Source organism: Myxine glutinosa, chromosome 1 (genome assembly GCF_964187855.1).
Source record: "Myxine glutinosa chromosome 1, kmMyxGlut1.1, whole genome shotgun sequence".
NCBI classification, from domain to species: Eukaryota; Metazoa; Chordata; class Myxini; order Myxiniformes; family Myxinidae; genus Myxine; species Myxine glutinosa.
In genome coordinates this window covers 45,492,064-45,516,075 of record NC_136261.1, presented here as the reverse complement: position 1 = coordinate 45,516,075, position 24,012 = coordinate 45,492,064, and the positions used below count along the sequence as shown (strand labels likewise).

General features: G+C 50.9%; 1 protein-coding gene across 1 annotated transcript in view; it reads left to right on the top strand.

Annotated features, from left to right (window-relative positions):
- LOC137423441 (uncharacterized) overlaps nucleotides 1-24,012 on the top strand; it is a 419,740-nt gene that overhangs the window by 349,187 nt on the left and 46,541 nt on the right. The window contains exons 3-4 of the mRNA XM_068110625.2: nucleotides 8-82; nucleotides 23,252-23,704. Coding sequence (XP_067966726.2) covers nucleotides 8-82; nucleotides 23,252-23,704 — 528 coding nt within the window. The remainder of the gene's footprint in view (nucleotides 1-7; nucleotides 83-23,251; nucleotides 23,705-24,012) is intronic.

Sequence of the window (24,012 nt, the reverse complement as noted above, 5' to 3'; positions counted from 1 at the left end):
GCTGCAGAAGCGACCAGCAGTGCAACCCCATTGATCACCAGCAATTCTGCAAAATCATCAAATACAACTAAAATTCCAAAAGGTGCGTCTCGGTTGTTTTAGAAGGTGGATCTGAGTCCTCTCAGGGTTCACAAAGTATACACCTCCGTTTTGGTTAAGGATCACGATTCATGGACCAAGCTGTGAAGTTTTGTTGTTGTTCTCAAAGTTTTGTTCTGAGGGCTCTTTTTAGGATTGTCTCTGAGCCCCAGACAGATTCCAACTGTTGTTTGCTTGTCATAATATCCCCAGGGATTGGATTTAACATCTCTGTAAGGTTATATGGGAGATATGAACAATCCTGCTTACATGTTCACCAGAAGAGAGTTTGCACCCATGTCGTCGGATATTGTGTGCATTGATGAAGATCAGTCTTGTGTCATTACACAGGCCTTGGTTTTGGTTCAGATTGGGAAGAGCAATCAGTATCCTGTCGACGCTTGTGCTGGTGCTCCTGGCTCTCCACATCTCTGGCTTCACGTGTTTGCGATGTGCTACTTGTTTTCCTGCCAATATTTTGTTTCTTTGGTGGCATGGTTTTTTCATCTATTGAGAAAACATTCGTAGTACGTACTGGTTAATTCTTGCCGATCCGGGCTGTGCCATTCCACCAGCACTCTCCGGGCTGTGCCATTCCACCAGCACTCTCCGGGCTGTGCCATTCCACCAGCACTCTCTGGGCTGTGCCATTCTACCAGCACTCTCGGTGCTGTGCCATTCTACTGTGCCATTCTACCGGCACTGTCCAGGCTGTGCTATTCTACCAGCACTGTCCAGGCTGTGCCATTCTACCAGCACTGTCCGGGCTGCGCCATTCTACCAGCACTCTCTGTGCTGTGCCATTCTACTGTGCCGTTCTACCGGCACTGTCCAGGCTGTGCCATTCTACCAACACTGTCCGGGCTGTGCCATTCTAACAGCACTGTCTGGGCTGTGCCATTCTACCGGCACTGTGCAGGCTGTGCCATTCTACCAGCACTCTCCGTGCTGTGCCATTCTACTGTGCCGTTCTCCCGGCACTGTCCAGGCTGTGCCATTCTACCAGCACTGTCCAGGCTGTGCCATTCTACCAGCACTGTCCGGTCTGCGCCATTCTACCAGCACTCTCCGTGCTGTGCCATTCTACTGTGCCGTTCTACCGGCACTGTCCAGGCTGTGCCATTCTACCAGCACTGTCTGGGCTGTGCCATTCTAACAGCACTGTCCGGGCTGTGCCATTCTAACAGCACTGTCCGGGCTGTGCCATTCTACCGGCACTGTGCAGGCTGTGCCATTCTACCAGCACTGTCCGGTCTGCGCCATTCTACTGTGCCGTTCTACCGGCACTGTCCAGACATCAACGAACTTAAGGAAGAGGTGGCATCTGGAACCAAAGAGGAAATGGAGTGGCCGTCGGAGACCTCTGGGAACGAGGTTGAGCAAACAGTGCTGGTCCGAAAGAGACTGGTTGAAAAACAACACGGAGACTCGGAGATCCGGAGTTTAATTGGTAAAGCCATTACAGAGGAAGAGTCTGGGAAGATACCTGTTGGTTACTTCATGAAAGGGGAAATACTCAAGAGAAAATGGAGACTACTGGAGGTGCCAGCAAACGATGAGTGGAAAGTTCATTACCAAATTGTGGTGCCACCACCGTACCGGAAGGAGATATTGAGTTTGGCACATGAGACATCTTTGGCTGGGCACCTTGGAGTGAACAAGACCTGTGACAGAATATTGGTACATTTTTTCTGGCCAGGATTGCGACGTGATGTGGCGGAGTTCTGCAAATCTTGCCATTCTTGCCAGCTGGTTGGAAATCCTCATCAGAAAGTCCCATCCGCACCTTTAAAACCAATTCCAGCGTTTGAAGAGTCATTCAGCCGAGTCATTATTGACTGTGTAGGCCCTTTACCTAAAACTAAGGCTGGACATTAGTAGTATTGCTGACCATCATGTGCGCTTCCACAAGGTTCCCAGAGGCAGTGCCTCTTAGGAAAATTACTGCGGCAGTTATTGCGAAGGCCTTGATTAAATTTTTCACTTTGGTTGGCCTACCTAAGGTCATCCAATCTGTTCAGGGTTCCAATTTCATGTCGACGCTTTTTCAGCAAGTGGTACACCTGTTGGGAGTAGAGCAAGTAAGATCAAGTACTTACCATCCCGAGAGCCAAGGGGCCTTGGAAAGGTTTCACCAGACATTGAAGAATATGATCAGAACGTATTGTCTTGAATGTGACAAGGATTGGGATGAAGGAATACCCTTATTGTTGTTTGCTACGAGGGAATCCGTTCAGGAGTCATTGGGGTTCAGTCCTTTTGAACTTGTGTTTGGACACGCAGTGCGAGGACCGTTGAAATTGGTAAAAGAGCGGTGGCTACAGGAGGAGTCACAGTCAACAGTGGTGGAGTATGTGTCAACGGTTAGGCACAGATTGGCAATGGCTTGTGAAGTTGCGAGAAGGAACTTGAAAGTGACACAGGATAAAATGAAAGTGAGACATGACAAGAAATCTCAGAAAAGAAATTTCAGTCCTGAGGACCGAGTGTTAGTGTTGCTTCCTGTTCCAGGTCAGCCACTACAGGCTAGGTATTTTGGTCCCGATGCAATCGAAAGGAGGGTTAATGAAACAGATTACGTGGTGACAACTCCCGACCGACGGCAAAAGCGGCAGCTGTGTCATGTCAACCGACTGAAGAAATATTATGAGAGGAAGCCTGTGGAGAAAATGGTTCCTGTCCCACCTGTCGTGCCTGTCGTCAGGGTGCAAGAGAATCCTGAGGTTGAGGCCGGTGTGAAGTTTGATAACATTGATGACCAGGCTTGTCCCAGATTGACGAACACAGAAGTGTTGAGTAATTTAGATGAGAAATTAGGTCATTTGACGAGGGAACAACAAGGACAACTATCCAGCCTAATTTTTGAATTTGCACATTTGTTCACAGATGTACCCGGTCATACTGACTTGGTATATCATGATATTGAGGTGGGGGAAGCCACTCCTGTGAAACAACACCCCTATCGGATGAACCCTGTGAAGATGGAGTATCTTCGGAAGGAGGTACGGTATATGTTGGAGAATGACATCATCAAACCAAGCAGCAGTGAATGGAGCTCACCATGTGTGTTGGTTCCAAAACCCGATGGCAGTTTTCGCTGTTGTACGGATTTAAAACAGGTGAATGCAGTGACCAAGACCGACTCATATCCCATCCCGAGGATTGATGACTGTATTGATAGAATAGGCCCAGCTAAATTTGTAACTAAGTTTGACTTGCTGAAGGGTATTGGCAGATGCCTCTTCCTGATAGAGCCAAGGAAATCTCGGCTTTAGTCACACCAAATGGGTTGTATCAGTCCAAGGTTCTTCCCTTTGGATTGAAAAACGGGCCTGCTACTTTTCAACGGCTGATTAATAAGCTTATTGCAGACCTTGAGTGGGTGGAGGCTTATCTGGATGATGTCATCATACACACGATGACCAATTGACCATGGAAGATCATATTAAACAAATCCATGCATTTTTCAAGAAACTGACCGAGGCAGGGTTGACCATCAACTTATCTCAGAGTGAGTTTGTAAAGGCACAGGTGGTGTTCCTCGGCCATGTAGTAGGTCAGGGTCAGGTGCAACCGGTGACAGCCAAGATAGAAGCCATTGATCGCTTCCAAGTTCCAAAAGGGAAGAAGGAGCTTATGAGATTCTTGGGTATGGCTGGTTGGCACCGGCGGTTCTGCAGGAATTTTTCTGATGTAGTCGCCCCTTTATCGAATTTGCTGAGGAAAGTGACCAAATTTGTTTGGGATGACAAATGTCAGGCTGCCTTTGCCCATGTCAAAGCAATATTAATGAGCCCTCCTGTCCTAGCCGCCCCGGATTTTCAAGCACCTTTCAAGTTGGTTGGTTCAACTTTTTCTTTTTTCTTTTTTGTATACTGAATCGAGGCTCGTGAAAGAGCTAACATTTACTTCACAAACAAATCAACCAGACAAACAAAATATATAAAAAGAGGGAGCGGAAAACAAGATGGGGAGAGAAGGGGAAGCACACAAACACAACATTTGAGAGCAGGGAGATGTGCGGAAGGGAGAGGGCTTGGGGGGAGGAGGCGTGGGAAGGGGGGGGGGGGAGGGAGAAGTATAAAACACAAGGACACCAAGGACTTCCAGGACAGAAGTTGGTATTTCAAAAAAGTGGAATTGGGGTGAAATTAGCGGGGGTCGAAAAGATCAAGGTTTTGGATGGGGGAAGATATGAGATGGTGGTGAACAGCTGTTTTAAAGACCTGGAGGGTGGAGTGGGATTGAAGAGAGTGAGGGAGTTTGTTCCAGAGGCGGGAGAAAAGAGGAATGAAGGAGTGAAGGTGAGCAGAGAGTGTTGATTTTGGCAGTTTGACCATAAGAGGGTTACAGGCAGATCTTGTGCGACCTGTAGGAATATTTGCGGGACAGAGCCCAGAGAGAGCTGGGGGGGCAAGGCCAGAGAGGAGTCGGTAGAAGACGGAAAGACCACCAACCTGCCTGCGGTGAGTGAGTGAGAGGCCCTTGGAGTTAGCTTCATCGCGGGAGATTCCAATGATTCTGAATGCTTTGGTTTCAACAGCGTGAAGACGAGCTAGGTGTGAGGCAGGAGCACCAGCCCAGAGGGGAGAGCAGTATTCCATTGAGCTGTGGATGAAAGCCTTGTATGTGGTGAGGAGCTCAGGTGTGCCAAGGAAGGACTTCGCACGACGGAGGATGCCCAGTCGGCGACTGGCTTTGGAGGCCAGATTTGAAATGTGGTTTTCCCAGGAAAGATCATGGCAGATAGTGAGACCCAAAAGCTTGAGTGACAGAACTTCTTGGAGAGGATTATTCAGAAAGTGGATGGGAGGGTTGTCCAGTCGGTCTTTTCGGAGAGACATCGTAAGAGTGTGAGATTTGTCAGGATTGAAAGACATGTTCCACTTGTTTGCCCAGTCTGTGATTTTGTCCAGGTCTGCAGAGAGTGAGGAGGCTGCAGACTGCCGATCTGAGGGATGAAGAATGGAGCGACAGAGAGTAGAGTCATTAGCAAAGAGATACAGAGGATTTTCAAGAGAGTCAGAGAGATCATTGATGAAGACCAGAAAAAGCACAGGGCCCAGAACACTGCCTTGTGGAACTCCAGCCTGAACAGGAAGAGGAGATGAGAGAAACCCATTCAGGGCCACACGTTGACTACGACTAGAGAGGAAGTCCGCCAGCCAAGCGTGGAGATTTCCATGGATACCAAAAGAGGAGAGTTTGGTGAGCAGAGCGGGGTGCCAGACCGTATCTAAGGCACGTGATATGTCAAGGGAGACTGCTCTAATTTCCTGTTTGGCATTGAGGACCTCCATTCATTGTTGAGAAAGCAGAAGCAGCATGTCCAGAGTAGAGTGTCCAGGTCTGAAACCAAATTGATGATCAGAGATCAAGCCATTGGAGAAGAGGAAAGATTTCATATCTGAAGCAATGATGGATTCCATGACTTTGCTGATAATTGGGAGAAGGCTGATTGGTCTGTCGTTGCTGGGATCTGTTTTTGCACCTTTTTTGTGCAAAGCGGTGATGTTGGCAGATTTCCAAGCAGATAGAAGATGACCTTGAGAAAAAGAGAGGGTGAAGAGAACAGAGAGAGGGAGTGAAAGAGCGGAAGAACAGGATTTTAGGACCCGTGGGCTGATGCCGTCAGGTCCAGTTGCAGAATCCGAGTAGAGGGTTGACAGAAACTTTTCCACCTTGTCAGGAGGAAAGGACACAGAGTCCAGGAGCAGCTGGGTACGACTGGGTATGGTGGGTACAGAGAGGGATGGGTTTGGGACACAAGATTTAGAGGCAAACACAGAGTTGAGGCATTCAGCTTTTTCACGTGCTGAGTCAGCCGTGTGGCCATTTGAGGTGAGAGAGGGGATGGAGGGGGAACAAACACCAGAAACAGATTTAACCAGACACCACCACGATTTGGAAGAGGGAGACAGATAAGAGAGTTCGGTCCTGAGAACGGAGAGATATTGTTTCCTGGCTCTCCTGAGGGTGGACACACACTTGTTTCGGGCTTTGTGAAAGGAAATGAGATTTCCTTCCGTTGGATTTGCTTTCCAGGATACGAAAGCAAGTTGTTTCTGGGCAATAGCCTCACCACAAGATTCCGTGTACCATGGACGGGAGGAAGGGTATGACAACAGAAGACGAGATGGGATAAATCTGTGCATGAGAGAGAGCAGTTTGCTTTGGAAGAATTCCCAGGAAGAATTTATGTCCGAGGCAGTAGAGATGGGAAACCAGTCCAGATGATTGATGGCTGCTTGAAGACCGTGCCAGTTGGCCTGAGTGAAATGCCAGACTCGTCGACGCTGAGGAGGCTCTCTGAGAATGGTCAGAGAGATGTCCACTTTAACAAGCACATGATCAGAAGAGCCAATTGGAGCAGAAGAAGAGCAGCAGACATTTTCGGGGAAGTTAGTCATAACCAAGTCCAGAAGAGAAGATGCTCCGTTGACTGAAATCCGGGTCGGGAAATTGACAGATTGTGTCAGTCCCAGTGAGTCACAGAAGTCCTTTGCTGAAGAGCCATGGCTGGTGAGACAGGTACCCACGCCCAGCCAACTGGCATGGTGACAGTTGAAATCACCACATATGAGGAAGAGAGAGTTGGGATGGGTAGATAGAAGTTGGTCCATATTCTCAGACAGCGAGATGTAGATGGAGTCATCACTGTTTGGTGGACGGTACAACACACATATGAACAAAAGGTGGGAGCGAAGGGGAAGCCGTAGCCAAAGGTATTCCTGGGGGTGAGGTGGAGAGAGGGCAGTGCAGGGCGAGTGAGGAAGAGAGTTTTTTATAAAGATAGCAACCCCACCTCCAGGACGAGGCTCAGGTCTATCATACCAGAGGAGGGAGTAACCTGGGAGAGATACCAAGGAATCAGAGACATCATGAAGGAGGAAAGTTTCTGTTAAGCAGATCACGTCTGGTTTGTCAGAAGCAACCTGTATGGAGAGATCAGACAAGTTTGAGCGAAGGCCCCGGATGTTTGAGGTCCATACTGTTAAGGAAGAGGAAGGGGGAGCATCGGATACAGAACAAGGGGGGGGGGAGCGGTAGGGTTAGATGTGGAAGAGGAGGAAGAGGTAGGGAGAGCTGTTGAAGGTGTGTCGGAGATTACAGAATAACTTGGAGAAAGGGAAGAATTGGGCAGACAAAAGGTTTGATGGTGATTGGGAGAGGCGCAGTGAGGTGTTATTTGATGAGGGGGAAGAGCGAGGCAGAAGGTTGAGGGAGATGAAGGTGAAAGTTGGAAGGGGGAAGAAGCGGGGAGGACGCTTTGAGGAGGAGGGGTGAGAGGGGAGTCTAGGAGGGGAGGAGCGAGGGAGAGTCTCGGAGGGGAGGGTGTGGGGGGAGATTTGAAAGGAATGGGTGATTGGGAAGATTTGGAGGGGAGGGGCAAGGGGGAAGATTTGAAAGAGATGGGTGATGGGGATGTTTTGGAGGGGAGGGGCAAGGGGGTAGATTTAGAGGGGAGGGGTGATGGGAAATGGGATTTTCGGGTGATGGGATTTTGAAAAATGTACGATTAATGGGAAACAAACATTTATTGCAAAATGAGTTTCTTGAGACATTCGAGTCAAAAATACGTTTGAGGACGCTGGAGGGAGGATGGAGTGCTGGAGAGTTTACGGAATGAATGAAAGATGCACTATAAGAGATGGAATTTTTTTTTGGGATGAATAGATTTGGTGAGCAAGTTCGAAAGCATCTTTTTATAGAAGAAGAAGAAAAAGGTGTTATTGTAGCGACCCATGGGTCCCCCAAAGCTCGAGACCAGCAACATAATCTCCTTGCCCAAGCCGGTGACGTAACCAGCGGACAAACCGCGGCGCCGAGGTTATAATTGTTTACACCTGTCGGTCACATGACCACCAAAGCGTGCCTTGCCTGAGAGACGTGGCTTTGGTTCTGACGTATGCTTTTTGTCTTGCATTATATGTATGCGAACCCGATAAACGGGCTTTCAGAGTTCCCGAGTTGATTATACAATAAACATCTTCTCGGACGAGTTTGTGTCTTGTCCGTCACTTCGTCCGTCTCAAGCAGGAGCGCTGCTCCTTCACTGGTGACCCCGAGTTTACGACACGCGATGGACACGGCAGTGTCCCTCAAGCTGCCCACTTTCTGGGAAGCACATGCCGCCGTCTGGTTCGCTCAGGCGGACTCCCAGTTCGCCCTGCGTGGCATTACGGAGGACACCACGAAATACCATTACGTGGTCGCCGCGCTCGGCTCCGTGACCACCGCCCGCTGCCTGAGCCTCCTCCAGAGCCCGCCCGCTGACGGCAAGTACGACGCCATCAAGGCACTTCTTCTGGGCGCTTTCGCCCTCTCCCCGGCTAAACGCGCACGACGCCTGCTCGAGCTTCCTGAGCTCGGCGATACGCGCCCTTCCGAACGTATGGACTACATGCTCGCCTTGCTCGGCGAGCACCCCTCGGATTTCCTTTTCCGAGAGCTTTTTCTCCGCCAGCTCCCGGCCCAGGTCCGGGTCGCCCTGGCAAGCACGACCATCGCGAACCCCCGCGACCTCGCCAGGGAGGCCGACAAGATCAATTCGGCAAGCCAGCTCGTCGGAGCGGCGAGCCAGCTCGTTGGGGTGGCTGCCGGGAGCCCGCCCACCGCCCAGTCAGCGCCCGTGGCGCACTTTCCCGCCCGACGCCCGCGACGCAGCTTCCTTCCCGGAGGCCGCCGGGCCGGCGCGACTGGCAGCGGCGACGCCGCGTCGCCCGGTCTCGACGCGTCGACCGGAGCCCCCGCCAGACCCGGCCTGGTGTTATTTCCATGCCAGGTTCGGGCGGCGGGCCTGATCATGTCAACCCCCGTGCACGTTCAGCAAGTCGGGAAACGGTCGGGCCGGCGCTCACTACCAGCCATGAGCGCCGGCCGTTCCGGAAACCTGCTATTCATCGCGGACCAAGCGTTGGGGCGGCGTTTTCTCTGCGACACCGGCGCTCAGCTGAGCGTCATTCCCGCTTCGGCGGAGGACAGGCGGGCCGCCATTTGCGGCCCCTCCTTAATCGCGGCCAACGGCTCCGCCATCCGCACCTTCGGCCCACGCACCGTCGCCGTCCGCTTCGGCAGCCAGCTCTTTCGCTGGGAGTTCGTGACGGCGGACGTCCCCATGGCTTTGCTCGGTGCCGATTTCCTTTGCGCCCATGGGCTGCTGGTCGACGTTAAACGTCGGCGTCTCGTCAACGCCGAAACGTTCAGCTCGCTGGCGTGCGCCTTGAGCCGTTCCGCGCCCACCGAGCTTTCCTGCGTCCTCCCGTTGGCAGACGACTTTGCGCGTCTGCTCGCGGAGTTCCCGGCCCTCACGCGACCGACGTTTTCGGCCGTCGCGGTGCGTCACGGCATCGAGCATCATATTCCCACTACGGGCCCGCCGGTGTACGCCCGAGCTCGCCGTCTCGACCCAGCCAAACTCGCTGTAGCCAAGGCCGAGTTCGCCGCGCTGGAGCGCTTCGGCATCGTGCGGCGCTCCGACAATGCCTGGGCCTCGCCACTACACATCGTCCCAAAACCAGGGGGCGGCTGGCGCCCATGTGGCGACTACCGCCGCCTTAACGACACTACCACCCCCAACAGGTATCCGATCCCGCACATCCAAGACTTCTCCGCCCGTCTGGCAGGACGGGTCATGTTTTCAAAAATCGATCTCATACGGGGATATCACCAGGTACCTGTCAGGGCGGCCGACGTCCCTAAAACGGTTGTCATCACACCTTTCGGCCTCTTCGAATTCCTACGGATGCCCTTCGGCCTCAAAAATGTGGCACAGGCGTTCCAGCGCCTGGTGGACGGCGTGCTGCGCGACCTGCCGTTCCTCTTCGTTTACCTGGACGACATCCTCGTCGCCAGCACGTCCCGGGCCGAGCACCTCCTCCACCTCCGAACACTGTTCGGGTGCCTCAGCGAGCACGGCCTCATCGTCAACCCGGCCAAATGCCACTTCGGCACGACGGCCGTTGATTTTTTGGGCCACCACATCACCAAGAACGGGGCCGTGCCACTACCGGCCAAAGTCGAGGCCATCGCCGCTTTCCCGCGCCCCCGCTCCGTCAAGGCGCTGCAGGAGTTCCTCGGGATGGTGAACTTTTATCACCGCTTCGTGCCCCGCGCTGCTCAACTCATGCGGCCCCTCTACGAAACCCTCCGGGGCAAGCCGGCCAAGCACGACATCGTCTGGTCCGCAGCAATGGACGCGGCCTTCCAAAGCTCAAAGCGGGCCCTCGACGACGCAACACTGCTCGCTCACCCGGTGCTCAACGCTCCCATCGCCCTCACCACGGATGCCTCCGACTACGCGGTGGGCGCCGTACATGAGCAATGGGTGAACGGGGTTTGGCAGCCACTCGCTTTTTTCAGCCGGCAGCTCCGGCCGAACGAGCTCAAATATAGCACGTTTGACCGTGAGCTCTTCGGTCTACACCTGGCCATTCGCCATTTCCACCACCTCCTGGAGGGCCGACCCTTCACGGCGTTCGTCGACCACAAGCCGTTGGTTTACGCAATGGCCAAGGTCACGGAGCCGTGGTCGGCCCGCCAACAGCGCCACCTCTCCGCCGTGTCGGAGTTTACCACGGACATCCGGCACGTCGCCGGCAAAAACAACGCCGTGGCCGACTGTCTTTCTCGGGCCAGCGCGAGTGCGGTCCACCTCGGCGTGGACTTCGAGCTTATGGCGGCAGACCAAACCACCGAAACCACGGTGCAAGCCCTCCGGGCGGCGGACACAGGCCTCCGCCTGGCCGACATCCCCTTCGCGGACACTGTCCTGCTCTGCGAAGTCTCCCACGGCCAGCCTCGCCCCATCGTGCCCATTGCCTGGCAACGCCGCATCTTCGCCTCCCTCCATGGCCTTTCCCACCCAGGCCGGAAAGCTTCCCAGAAGCTGGTGTCAGCGCGATTCGTCTGGCACGGCCTTCGACGGGACGTCCGTGATTGGACCAGCACCTGCACAGCCTGCCAACAGGTCAAGGTCCACCGACACACCCAGGCCCCGCTGGCACCTTTCACCGTGCCCGAACGACGTTTCGACCACGTCAACGTGGATCTGGTGGGCCCGCTCCCCCCATCACGGGGGTTCACACACCTGCTCACTATGGTGGACAGGACCACCAGGTGGCCGGAGGCCGTTCCCCTCGTCTCCACCACCACCGCCGACGTGGCGCAGGCTTTCATCGCCACCTGGGTCGCCCGCTTCGGTGCACCGGCGGACATCCCGTCGGACCGCGGACCGCAGTTCACCTCCGAGCTGTGGGGCGCGGTCGCCCGCAACCTGGGCGTCAAGCTCCACCGTACTACGGCCTACCACCCCCAAGCCAACGGGTTGTGCGAGCGATTCCACCGCTCCATGAAGGCCGCGCTCATGGCCGGCCATCAAGACGGCGGTTGGGCCGACCGGCTGCCGTGGGTCCTTTTGGGCCTCCGCACGGCCCCCAAGGAGGACCTCCGGGCATCCACCGCCGAGCTTGTCTACGGCCAGGCGCTACGCGTCCCGGGCGAATTCATGCCCGACGCTACCAGTCCCTGGTCCGCAGCTCACCAGCGCTCGGACCTCCAGGAGGCCGCCCGACAGTTTGCCCCCGTGCCAACATCCCACCACGGTGACCCCCAGTGCTACGTCCCCCCAGCGCTTCGCACAGCGGAGTACGTTTTTGTGCGTCATGACGCACATCGGGGGCCACTCCGGCCGCCGTACGATGGGCCCTTCCGGGTCCTGCGACGGGACGACAAGTCGTTCGTCATCGACATCGGCGGCAGGTCGGACCGGATTGCGGTGGACCGCCTCAAGCCGGCACACGTGGACATCGACCAACCGCCACGGTTGGCCCTTCCGCCGCGGCGAGGCCGCCCCCCGTCCATGGTGCCCCCCACTCGACCGCCCACCACCACACCGGACCCCCCCCCCCCCCACGACCCGCCAGGGGTCGCTTCGGCCGGGTCATCAGGACCCCCCTCAAATTGACCCTGCCGGTGCAAGTCGATCCTGGGGGGACGTGTGTTGCGGGTACCGCTGGGTTTACACAATCGCCTTGCACCTACCAAGGACGCGGAGCGATCACCATGCCGGGCTCGTCCAGGATGCCCGGGCAGGCCCGCGCTCAACTTGCCAGGCCTCGGCCGGGCACGCCCAGGTCTGGCATGAAGAAGACGTACCAGTCACTGCAGTGGACGATTGAAGGTTTCTTCCAGTTGTCGTATAACACCTCCTGTATGTCCCGTATTCACGTTAGTGCCGTCACACCCGACTACATTGATGTCCTCTGTCTTCACATTCCGTTCCTTCAGACTAGCGACTAAAGACTCTGCAATGCTTTTGCTGGATCCTGATGATGGAGTTGTGTGGCTGAAGTACGATGAACCGGGTTCTGCGATGATGCTGACGTGTTCTTCTTTGACTGTTGTTCGGTGATTCTTGTTGTCAGTGCCGTGAACCTGAGTCATGGTGTTATCCTTCCTGCCATCAAAGTATATTCCCTCTATGACGGAGCAGACATCACTTTGAAGTTCTTCTCGAGTTTTGCTACGTTCTCTGCAGATCTTGGTGCGATCAATTATTTTAGAATGGTCTTTTGGTGAAACTACGCCGAGATCATGTAGAACTGATGTAGCTAATATAGCAGCTGATCTGTCAGAGACGCCAGTTCAGTCGCAGGCTTTAGCGAGCGAAGGTAGTGAGATCGTCATTTGTTGCTGTTGTCGAACCGGTTTTGGTGTGCTCTGGAGATTAACTGATTCAGAAATATACTCATCGTCAGTCGCGCTATCCATGTAGTCTTCTTCGCTTTCGTCATACGTAGAAGCAATCTGACTTTTGGCATCTTCATAGTGAGTTTTCATTCGTTTGAGATTGGTCTCTTCTCTTTCCGCTTTCCTCTTCAATCTTGATGTCTCTTCTTGATCTGTTCCGCCAATTACCATATTCCTCGGTCCTCTCTGGTCTTGAAGGAACTCTCGCTCTTTTTGCGGCACTTTATGTTCTTTCAAGCAGTTACAGTTAGACACCATGTCAGAACATTTACATTTGCTAAGATCAAACAGATTGTTAGATTTGTCGAGAAAGTCTGTGAGTCGTTGTTTGTAGGTGGCTTGATCCTTTCTTCCCTTGTAGACTTTTAGGATTGAATTGTACTTGTCATGGAAAGATCTGAGTTTTTCAATCGCTTGCGCTTGCGATACCGTTGGAAGAGAGGCCGTTTCCCATACCTCTTGAATTTCATAGCACAGTTTGTGAGATATGTCACCAAATGAAGGGTATTTGCCATTCTCCGTCCTAAGCTGTTGCCGAGATTGAAGGTATCCTTTCATGACATCAGCATACGTTGGGAGAACGTTAGTTTGGATGTTTCGTGGAGCTCCAAATATCACGCATGTAACTTGATCGCTTGTGACCACCATCGTTCTGAAAACAAACAAAAACAACTTATTACAGGCTTAACTTAGGGTTCCGGACAGACAGACAGACAGCACAAACAACACGAACTCACTCACACGAATTGAAGGGGGGTGGCAGGAGTGCAGCAATCGCCCAAGTGAAGCAAATCGTCTCATCTGGCATAAATAGTCCCAGCCAGTGCTAAGATAAACGGGGTGCGTATCACTACGCAGCTCACCAAACCACCCCCGTCGGTGACGCTCCTCAGCCCTGGTTGGCTGGCTGAGGGCTTTGTGGCCACGCCTTTGATGACGCGGGGGTGGGCCACACCCTGTTCTGGCGCCCCTCCCCCCTTCTTTTCAAAGTCACCTCGTGGTCAATGGCGGATCAAAGCATGTATCACGAAATGCGATAATATGCCAAAATTTCAATGAGATTGAGGGCGATGAAGGAGTGGTCAGAAATAATTATAATTGTGCAGGATTGTTTCTATGGTCATTTGGCACATTTCCCATATACTAGCTAATAAAAAATTTTAAATGATCTTTTTACTCCACCCAAGTGTGCATACCAACTGAGTAAGTTACTAGGAGGGGGAGTGTGCATACCAACCGAGTAGATTACCAAGAGGGGGAGTGTGCATACCAATTGAGTCGATTACTAGGAGGGGGAGTGTGCATACCACCTGAGTAGATTACCAGGTGGGAGAGTGTGCATACCAACTGAGTAGGTTACCAGGAGGGGGAGTGTGCATACCAACCGAGTTGATTACCAGGTGGGGGAGTGTGCATACCAACCGAGTTGATTACCAGGTGGGGGAGTGTGCATACCAACCGAGTTGATTACCAGGAGGGGGAGTGTGCATACCAACCGAGTTGATTACCAGGTGGGGGAGTGTGCAGACCAACCGAGTAGATTACCAGGTGGGGGAGTGTGCATACCAACCGAGTTGATTACCAGGAGGGGGAGTGTGCATACCAACCGAGTAGATTACCAGGAGGGGGAGTGTGCATACCAACCGAGTAGATTACCAGGTGGGAGAGTGTGCATACCAACCGAGTTGATTACCAGGAGGGGGAGTGTGCATACCAACCGAGTTGATTACCAGGACGGGGAGTGTGCATACCAACCGAGTAAATTACCAGGAAGGGGAGTGTGCATACCAACTGAGTAAGTTACCAGGAAGGGGAGTGTGCATACTAACCGAGTAGATTACCAGGAGGGGGAGTGTGCATACCAACTGAGTAAGTTACCAGGAAGGGGATGGGAGTGTGCATTAGGGTGGAGTGAAAATAGCCAAAAAAATTTAAAAATTGAATTTTGACGAGCTAGATATGCCAAAAGGTGCCATTACATCTATAGAGCACTGTGTTAAAATTGTATTAAAATTGAACAATATTGTGATCTCCCTCAGTAACTTTTTATTTTACTATACTATGCAACATAGTAAAACAGCTCATAGATGCATTCAAATCATAGGTCTATTATAGTTTGTCTCAGAATGTTACAGTCACACAGTTACAATGTGAAGTGTGTGAAGTCACGCTTCGATTCAAACGATGGCATCATCTGTCGCGAGGCGACACGGGCACGGATGAAGCCGTCTCGCCTTTTCTTGCCACACCCAGCTTGAGCGGCCTCGGTCACGAGTTTCACAGTCCTTTCCACAGCCTGTGTGTGGCAAGGGAATTTAGGGAAGAGGACAGTTGGGGTGACATCCATCGTGATAAGTTCCTTCAGCTCAGGGTCTGACATGCCTCGGATCACGGGAGGCTCCGAGATGGCGCACGCTCCCCAGTCAATTAGGTCAAAGTACTCCACTGCGTCAAAGTTGAGTTTAGCGGGGACCTTGAACCGTCGTATCTGTCCAGTAGGCTGTCTGTCTGTTGCTCTGGCTTTCATCACTCGATGCAAGCCCCATTCTCGTATTTGAGGTTGATGGTCAGTTATCATGGCCAGGAGTATATTTTCCGGATGTGCAAAGTACGCGTTGCGGTGCATAACAGGGTCAACGATCTTCTTGTGTTTGGCGCTTAGGTATCGTGACTTGACGATCATCTGGTGGATGTGCCTGGCTCCATCTTTGCATGACGAGTGGACTTTGATGGAAAACCACATTGGAGCATACACTCGAATGATATGTCACCATGGATTTCAACTTCTCGGGTGGTGTCTTGACGCTGACGTACAGTCGGAGTATTCTATTAGCTGTTGTAAGCCACCGAGAGCGATTCAGGCATCCAGGGTTTCGTAGGGCCAGATCGACGCTGCATTCACCTTCGCTAATGCCATTGCACATTTCCAAGAGATATCGCTGGTCTGTACTCCAGTCTCTCGGGTCCACATTCGGCAATGCCTGACTCAGTTTCACTGGCGTAAACGATGTTACAGGATGTTCGTTACACGTTGATAGACGTTTTCCGATGGGTCCTGAGAATCCACGCGGGCCTGTAGTTGTGCCGTCGAGTTCCTCAAACAGATGCCGCAGCGGAAGTTCATTGGCATGAAGAAGACGTACCAGTCACTGCAGTGGACGATTGAAGGTTTCTTCCAGTTGTCGTATAACACCTCCTGTATGTCCCGTATTCACGTTAGTGCCGTCACACCCGACTACATTGATGTCCTCTGTCTTCACATTCCGTTCCTTCAGACTAGCGACTAAAGACTCTGCAATGCTTTTGCTGGATCCTGATGATGGAGTTGTGTGGCTGAAGTACGATGAACCGGGTTCTGCGATGATGCTGACGTGTTCTTCTTTGACTGTTGTTCGGTGATTCTTGTTGTCAGTGCCGTGAACCTGAGTCATGGTGTTATCCTTCCTGCCATCAAAGTATAGTCCCTCTATGACGGAGCAGACATCACTTTGAAGTTCTTCTCGAGTTTTGCTACGTTCTCTGCAGATCTTGGTGCGATCAATTATTTTAGAATGGTCTTTTGGTGAAACTACGCCGAGATCATGTAGAACTGATGTAGCTAATATAGCAGCTGATCTGTCAGAGACGCCAGTTCAGTCGCAGGCTTTAGCGAGCGAAGGTAGTGAGATCGTCATTTGTTGCTGTTGTCGAACCGGTTTTGGTGTGCTCTGGAGATTAACTGATTCAGAAATATACTCATCGTCAGTCACGCTATCCATGTAGTCTTCTTCACTTTCGTCATACGTAGAAGCAATCTGACTTTTGGCATCTTCATAGTGAGTTTTCATTCGTTTGAGATTGGTCTCTTCTCTTTCCGCTTTCCTCTTCAATCTTGATGTCTCTTCTTGATCTGTTCCGCCAATTACCATATTCCTCGGTCCTCTCTGGTCTTGAAGGAACTCTCGCTCTTTTTGCGGCACTTTATGTTCTTTCAAGCAGTTACAGTTAGACACCATGTCAGAACATTTACATTTGCTAAGATCAAACAGATTGTTAGATTTGTCGAGAAAGTCTGTGAGTCGTTGTTTGTAGGTGGCTTGATCCTTTCTTCCCTTGTAGACTTTTAGGATTGAATTGTACTTGTCATGGAAAGATCTGAGTTTTTCAATCGCTTGCGCGTGCGATACCGTTGGAAGAGAGGCCGTTTCCCATACCTCTTGAATTTCATAGCACAGTTTGTGAGATATGTCACCAAATGAAGGGTATTTGCCATTCTCCGTCCTAAGCTGTTGCCGAGATTGAAGGTATCCTTTCATGACATCAGCATACGTTGGGAGAACGTTAGTTTGGATGTTTCGTGGAGCTCCAAATATCACGCATGTAACTTGATCGCTTGTGACCACCATCGTTCTGAAAACAAACAAAAACAACTTATTACAGGCTTAACTTAGGGTTCCCGACAGACAGACAGACAGCACAAACAACACGAACTCACTCACACGAATTGAAGGGGGGTGGCAGGAGTGCAGCAATCGCCCAAGTGAAGCAAATCGTCTCATCTGGCATAAATAGTCCCAGCCAGTGCTAAGATAAACGGGGTGCGTATCACTACGCAGCTCACCAAACCACCCCCGTCGGTGACGCTCCTCAGCCCTGGTTGGCTGGCTGAGGGCTTTGTGGCCACGCCTTTGATGACGCGGGGGTGGGCCACACCCTGTTCTGGCGCTCCTCCCCCCTTCTTTTCAAAGTCACCTCGTGGTCAATGGCGGATCAAAGCATGTATCACGAAATGCGATAATATGCCAAAATTTCAATCAGATTGAGGGCGATGAAGGAGTGGTCAGAAATAATTATAATTGTGCAGGATTGTTTCTATGGTCATTTGGCACATTTCCCATATACTAGCTAATAAAAAATTTTAAATGATCTTTTTACTCCACCCAAGTGTGCATACCAACTGAGTAGATTACCAGGAGGGGGAGTGTGCATACCAATTGAGTCGATTACTAGGAGGGGGAGTGTGCATACCACCTGAGTAGATTACCAGGTGGGAGAGTGTGCATACCAACTGAGTAGGTTACCAGGAGGGGGAGTGTGCATACCAACCGAGTTGATTACCAGGTGGGGGAGTGTGCATACCAACCGAGTTGATTACCAGGTGGGGGAGTGTGCATACCAACCGAGTTGATTACCAGGAGGGGGAGTGTGCATACCAACCGAGTTGATTACCAGGTGGGGGAGTGTGCAGACCAACCGAGTAGATTACCAGGTGGGGGAGTGTGCATACCAACCGAGTTGATTACCAGGAGGGGGAGTGTGCATACCAACCGAGTAGATTACCAGGAGGGGGAGTGTGCATACCAACCGAGTAGATTACCAGGTGGGAGAGTGTGCATACCAACCGAGTTGATTACCAGGACGGGGAGTGTGCATACCAACCGAGTAGATTACCAGGAGGGGGAGTGTGCATACCAACTGAGTAAGTTACCAGGAAGGGGAGTGTGCATACCAATCGAGTAGATTACCAGGAGGGGGAGTGTGCATACCAACCGAGTAGATTACCAGGAGGGGTAGTGTGCATACCAACCGAGTAGGATACCAGGAGGGGGAGTGTGCATACCAACTGAGTAGGTTACCAGGAGGGGGAGTGTGCATACCAACTGAGTAGGATACCAGGAGGGGGAGTGTGCATACCAACTGAGTACATTACCAGGTGGGAGAGTGTGCATACCAACCGAGTTGATTACCAGGAGGGGGTGTGTGCATACCAACCGAGTAGATTACCAGGAGGGGGAGTGTGCATACCAACCGAGTAGATTACCAGGTGGGAGAGTGTGCATACCAACCGAGTTGATTACCAGGAGGGGGAGTGTGCATACCAACCGAGTAGATTACCAGGAGGGGGAGTGTGCATACCAACCGAGTTGATTACCAGGAGGGGGAGTGTGCATACCAACTGAGTAAGTTACCAGGAAGGGGAGTGTGCATACCAACCGAGTAGATTACCAGGAGGGGGAGTGTGCATACCAACCGAGTAAGTTACAAGGAAGGGGAGTGTGCATACCAACTGAGTAAGTTACCAGGAGGGGGAGTGTGCATACCAACCGAGTAGATTACCAGGAGGGGGAGTGTGCATACCAACTGAGTAAGTTACCAGGAGGGGGAGTGTGCATACCAACCGAGTAGATTACCAGGAAGGGGAGTGTGCATACCAACTGAGTAAGTTACCAGGAGGGGGAGTGTGCATACCAACCGAGTAGATTACCAGGAAGGGGAGTGTGCATTCCAACCGAGTAGATTACCAGGAGGGGGAGTGTGCATACCAACTGAGTAAGTTACAAGGAAGGGGAGTGTGCATACCAACTGAGTAAGTTACCAGGAGGGGGAATGTGCATACCAACCGAGTAGATTACCAGGAGGGGGAGTGTGCATACCAACCGAGTAGGATAGCAGGAGGGGGAGTGTGCATACCAACCGAGTAGGATACCAGGAGGGGGAGTGTGCATACCAACTGAGTAGGTTACCAGGAGGGCGAGTGTGCATACCAACTGAGTAGGTTTCCAGGAGGGGGAGTGTGCATACCAACTGAGTAGGTTACCAGGAGGGCGAGTGTGCATACCAACTGAGTAGGATAGCAGGAGGGGGAGTGTGCATACCAACCGAGTAGGATACCAGGAGGGGGAGTGTGCATACCAACTGAGTAGGTTACCAGGAGGGCGAGTGTGCATACCAACTGAGTAGGTTACCAGGAGGGGGAGTGTGCATACCACCTGAGTAGATTACCAGGTGGGTGAGTGTGCATACCAACGGAGTAGATTACCAGGTGGGTGAGTGTGCATACCAACCGAGTAGATTACGAGGTGGGTGAATGTGCATACCAACCGAGTAGATTACCAGGTGGATGAGTGTGCATACCAACCGAGTAGATTACCAGGTGGGTGAGTGTGCATACCAACCGAGTAGATTACCAGGTGGGTGAATGTGCATACCAACCGAGTAGATTACTAGGTGGGTGAATGTGCATCCCAACGGAGTAGATTACTAGGTGGGTGAATGTGCATCCCAACGAAGTAGATTACTAGGTGGGTGAATGTGCATACCAACCGAGTAGATTACCAGGTGGGTGAGTGTGCATACCAACCGAGTAGATTACTAGGTGGGTGAATGTGCATCCCAACGGAGTAGATTACTAGGTGGGTGAATGTGCATCCCAATGGAGTAGATTACTAGGTGGGTGAATGTGCATACCAACCGAGTAGATTACCAGGTGGGTGAATGTGCATACCAACCGAGTAGATTACCAGGTGGGTGAATGTGCATCCCAATGGAGTAGATTACTAGGTGGGTGAATGTGCATCCCAACGGAGTAGATTACTAGGTGGGTGAGTGTGCATACCAACTGAGTAGATTACTAGGTGGGTGAATGTGCATCCCAACTGAGTAGATTACTAGGTGGGTGAATGTGCATCCCAACGGAGTAGATTACTAGGTGGGTGAATGTGTATCCCAGCGGAGTAGATTACTAGGTGGGTGAATGTGCATACCAACCGAGTAGATTACCAGGTGGGTGAATGTGCATACCAACCGAGTAGATTACCAGGTGGGTGAATGTGCATCCCAATGGAGTAGATTACTAGGTGGGTGAATGTGCATCCCAACGGAGTAGATTACCAGGTGGATGAGTGTGCATACCAACCGAGTAGATTACTAGGTGGGTGAATGTGCATCCCAATGGAGTAGATTACTAGGTGGGTGAATGTGCATCCCAACGGAGTAGATTACCAGGTGGATGAGTGTGCATACCAACCGAGTAGATTACTAGGTGGGTGAATGTGCATCCCAAAGGAGTAGATTACTAGGTGGGTGAATGTGCATCCCAACGGAGTAGATTACCAGGTGGATGAGTGCATACCAACCGAGTAGATTACTAGGTGGGTGAATGTGCATCCCAATGGAGTAGATTACTAGGTGGGTGAATGTGCACCCCAACGGAGTAGATTACTAGGTGGGTGAATGTGTATCCCAACGGAGTAGATTACTAGGTGGGTGAATGTGCATCCCAACGGAGTAGATTACTAGGTGGGTGAATGTGCATACCAACTGAGTAGATTACTAGGTGGGTGAGTGTGCATACCAACCGAGTAGATTACCAGGTGGATGAGTGCATACCAACGGAGTAGATTACTAGGTGGGTGAATGTGCATCCCAACGGAGTAGATTACTAGGTGGGTGAATGTGCATCCCAACGGAGTAGATTACTAGGTGGGTGAATGTGCATACCAACTGAGTAGATTACCAGGTGGATGAGTGCATACCAACGGAGTAGATTACTAGGTGGGTGAATGTGCATCCCAACGGAGTAGATTACTAGGTGGGTGAATGTGCATACCAACCGAGTAGATTACGAGGTGGGTGAGTGTGCATACCAACCGAGTAGATTACTAGGTGGGTGAATGTGCATCCCAACGGAGTAGATTACTAGGTGGGTGAATGTGCATCCCAACGGAGTAGATTACTAGGTGGGTGAATGTGCATACCAACCGAGTAGATTACCAAGTGGGTGAATGTGCATACCAACCGAGTAGATTACTAGGTGGGTGAATGTGCATCCCAATGGAGTAGATTACTAGGTGGGTGAATGTGCATCCCAACGGAGTAGATTACCAGGTGGATGAGTGTGCATACCAACCGAGTAGATTACTAGGTGGGTGAATGTGCATCCCAATGGAGTAGATTACTAGGTGGGTGAATGTGCATCCCAACGGAGTAGATTACCAGGTGGATGAGTGTGCAGTGTAACCCTGTGAGCCCACGGGCTGAATGGTTGGATTTAAATTTTGACAAAGAGTTTATTGATGCCATGCTTACTCCGTTGCTCTATGATGACAAGTTCCTTTATAGAGACGCAGACAAGCTTATCACTCAAATTATCCCCCACTCCACCCATGCCCCACTCACCTCATTCCCCAATTGGCTGGTTTAACGTGTTGTTCGTGAGGAACACAAGATGGTCATTCTGATTTATTTTTAAATGCATTTAAAACACAAGACATACTTGGCATGACTTGAACATTAACATCACAAAAAGTATAATTTCGCATCAAGGTTATGTTCATGACATCACATCTATCTATAATTCCAGCAATCTCTGTGTGTATGTTTGTATGTTTGTATGTTTGTATGTTTGTATGTATGTTTGTCTGTGACCGCTGTTTCTCGACAACTACCGGTCCGATATACTTGAAACTTGCCAGGTATATTGCTGGGGACCCGAGGATGTGCCTTTTCAAGGTTTTAAATTAATCGCAGAAGTAGTTACCGAGCTATGTCCAAAAAACGATTCAACCAATCAGAGGGCAGCGAGCTATCACGTGTGCCGAACGTGGCGAACAGACTCTGCCTCGGATGGCACATTTGAGAGCGTATTCATTTATTTCCCGTCGGCAAACTATGTTGCCGTTAAACTATGTTTTAAAACTAATTAAAACTAATTTGCGATTCATCGTAACTGCGATTTGCGACCTTCCGGACAGTGAGGACTGCACTTCCGGCAGCCAATCACAGAACGCGTTATTGCGTAGGCGTGGCCGATGTGAGAGCGAGCAGCGAGCCGAGCCCAGCGCGTGCGCCATTACGGTTCGTAATTCGATTTCTTCCGGAGAAAATAATAATTTCTCGATTTCTTATGCGCATTATTTCTCCCAATTCAGTCAGAGCGAAGGGCGGAAGCGAAGAGCGTTGTTTTTTTTGTTTACGGGCGTACGGGCGGGGTAGAGCGTACGGGTAGCGTTTTTTTTTTTTTTTGGCAAGGAACGGGCACCCACGTACGAGAGCGTATTCATTTATTTCCCATCGGCAAACTATGTTGGCGCTATGTTGGCGTTAAACTATGTTTTAAAACTAATTAAAACTAATTTGCGATTCTTTCGCTTTGCGATGCGATTTGCGATTGCGTTAAACTCGCTCGGGCGTTAAACTATGTTTTAAAACTAATTAAAACTAATTTGCGATTCATTCGCTTTCCTGCGCATTTGTGCACGCGATGGCGATTTCTTTACCAAACTCCGCAAGCCGTTAGCTTTGGACCAAACCATTTCATGTAAATAGAGGGGGGGGATTGTCACCGTACTCGCAAGCCGTTCGCTTTGGACCAAACCATTTCATGTAAATAGAGGGGGGGATTGTCACCGTACTCGCAAGCCGTTCGCTTTGGACCAAACCATTTCATGTAAATAGAGGGGGGGGGGGATTGTCACCGTACTCGCAAGCCGTTCGCTTTGGACCAAACCATTGCATGTAAATAGAGGGGGGGGATATACTTTTAGATATATATATAGTACGGGCATGCCCTAGTTTATTAAATTGCGCATAAACAGAATGAATTTAATGAAGAATAAATATATAATAATATTTAAACTTCATTCCCGCCCCACACCAACCCCAGAGACCCTGGATCATGACCACTGTGGTTGCATGGAGATCACACCACCATCATCTGCCCATCTCTCTGTGTTCCAACCAATAACCACAACCACTGCCATTGTGAACGGACGGGCCGAGTTCCACTGTGACGTCTCCATGAAGAGCAATTACACATATAAACACAAGGTGTACATTGCACATGATCCCATCGTGTACTGGTACAAACACTGTCCCAACCCCTCCACAGGGAAAACAGTTTTCTCTGGAAAATCTGCATCAGAGGAATACATTAACCGTGCGAATCAAACTGTTCATGAAATACAAGAACATTCGAACCTGAGAAGAAGAAGATTCACTCTGGAGATTTTCCAGCTCAACGTGAACGACTCTGGAGATTATTTCTGTGTTATCAGGATCAGAACAAGTCAAGGATCATATGGAGATTGTGGTGGAGGAACCAGGCTGGAGGTGGTTGGTAAGTTATGTGGGGTTAACCTGGGATGTGGATTCGTTCAATAAAAACAACTATGAAGGTAACAAACAGTACCTGGGTTGATTAAACAGGTGATTTCAGTTCAATATATAAATTGATAACAGTGAACACGATGTGATGGAATAGTTCGATCACGCCTCCATTTAACCAGAATAACCGAATTGGTTATAAAGACGGAGGCCATGATAATTATGTTATGATGTTAATTGGTGATTTTATTTAACAATTGTATTCTTCAAATCAAATGCCATCTCTGTACCGCTTGTTCTTTCATCTTCCCGACCACGTCA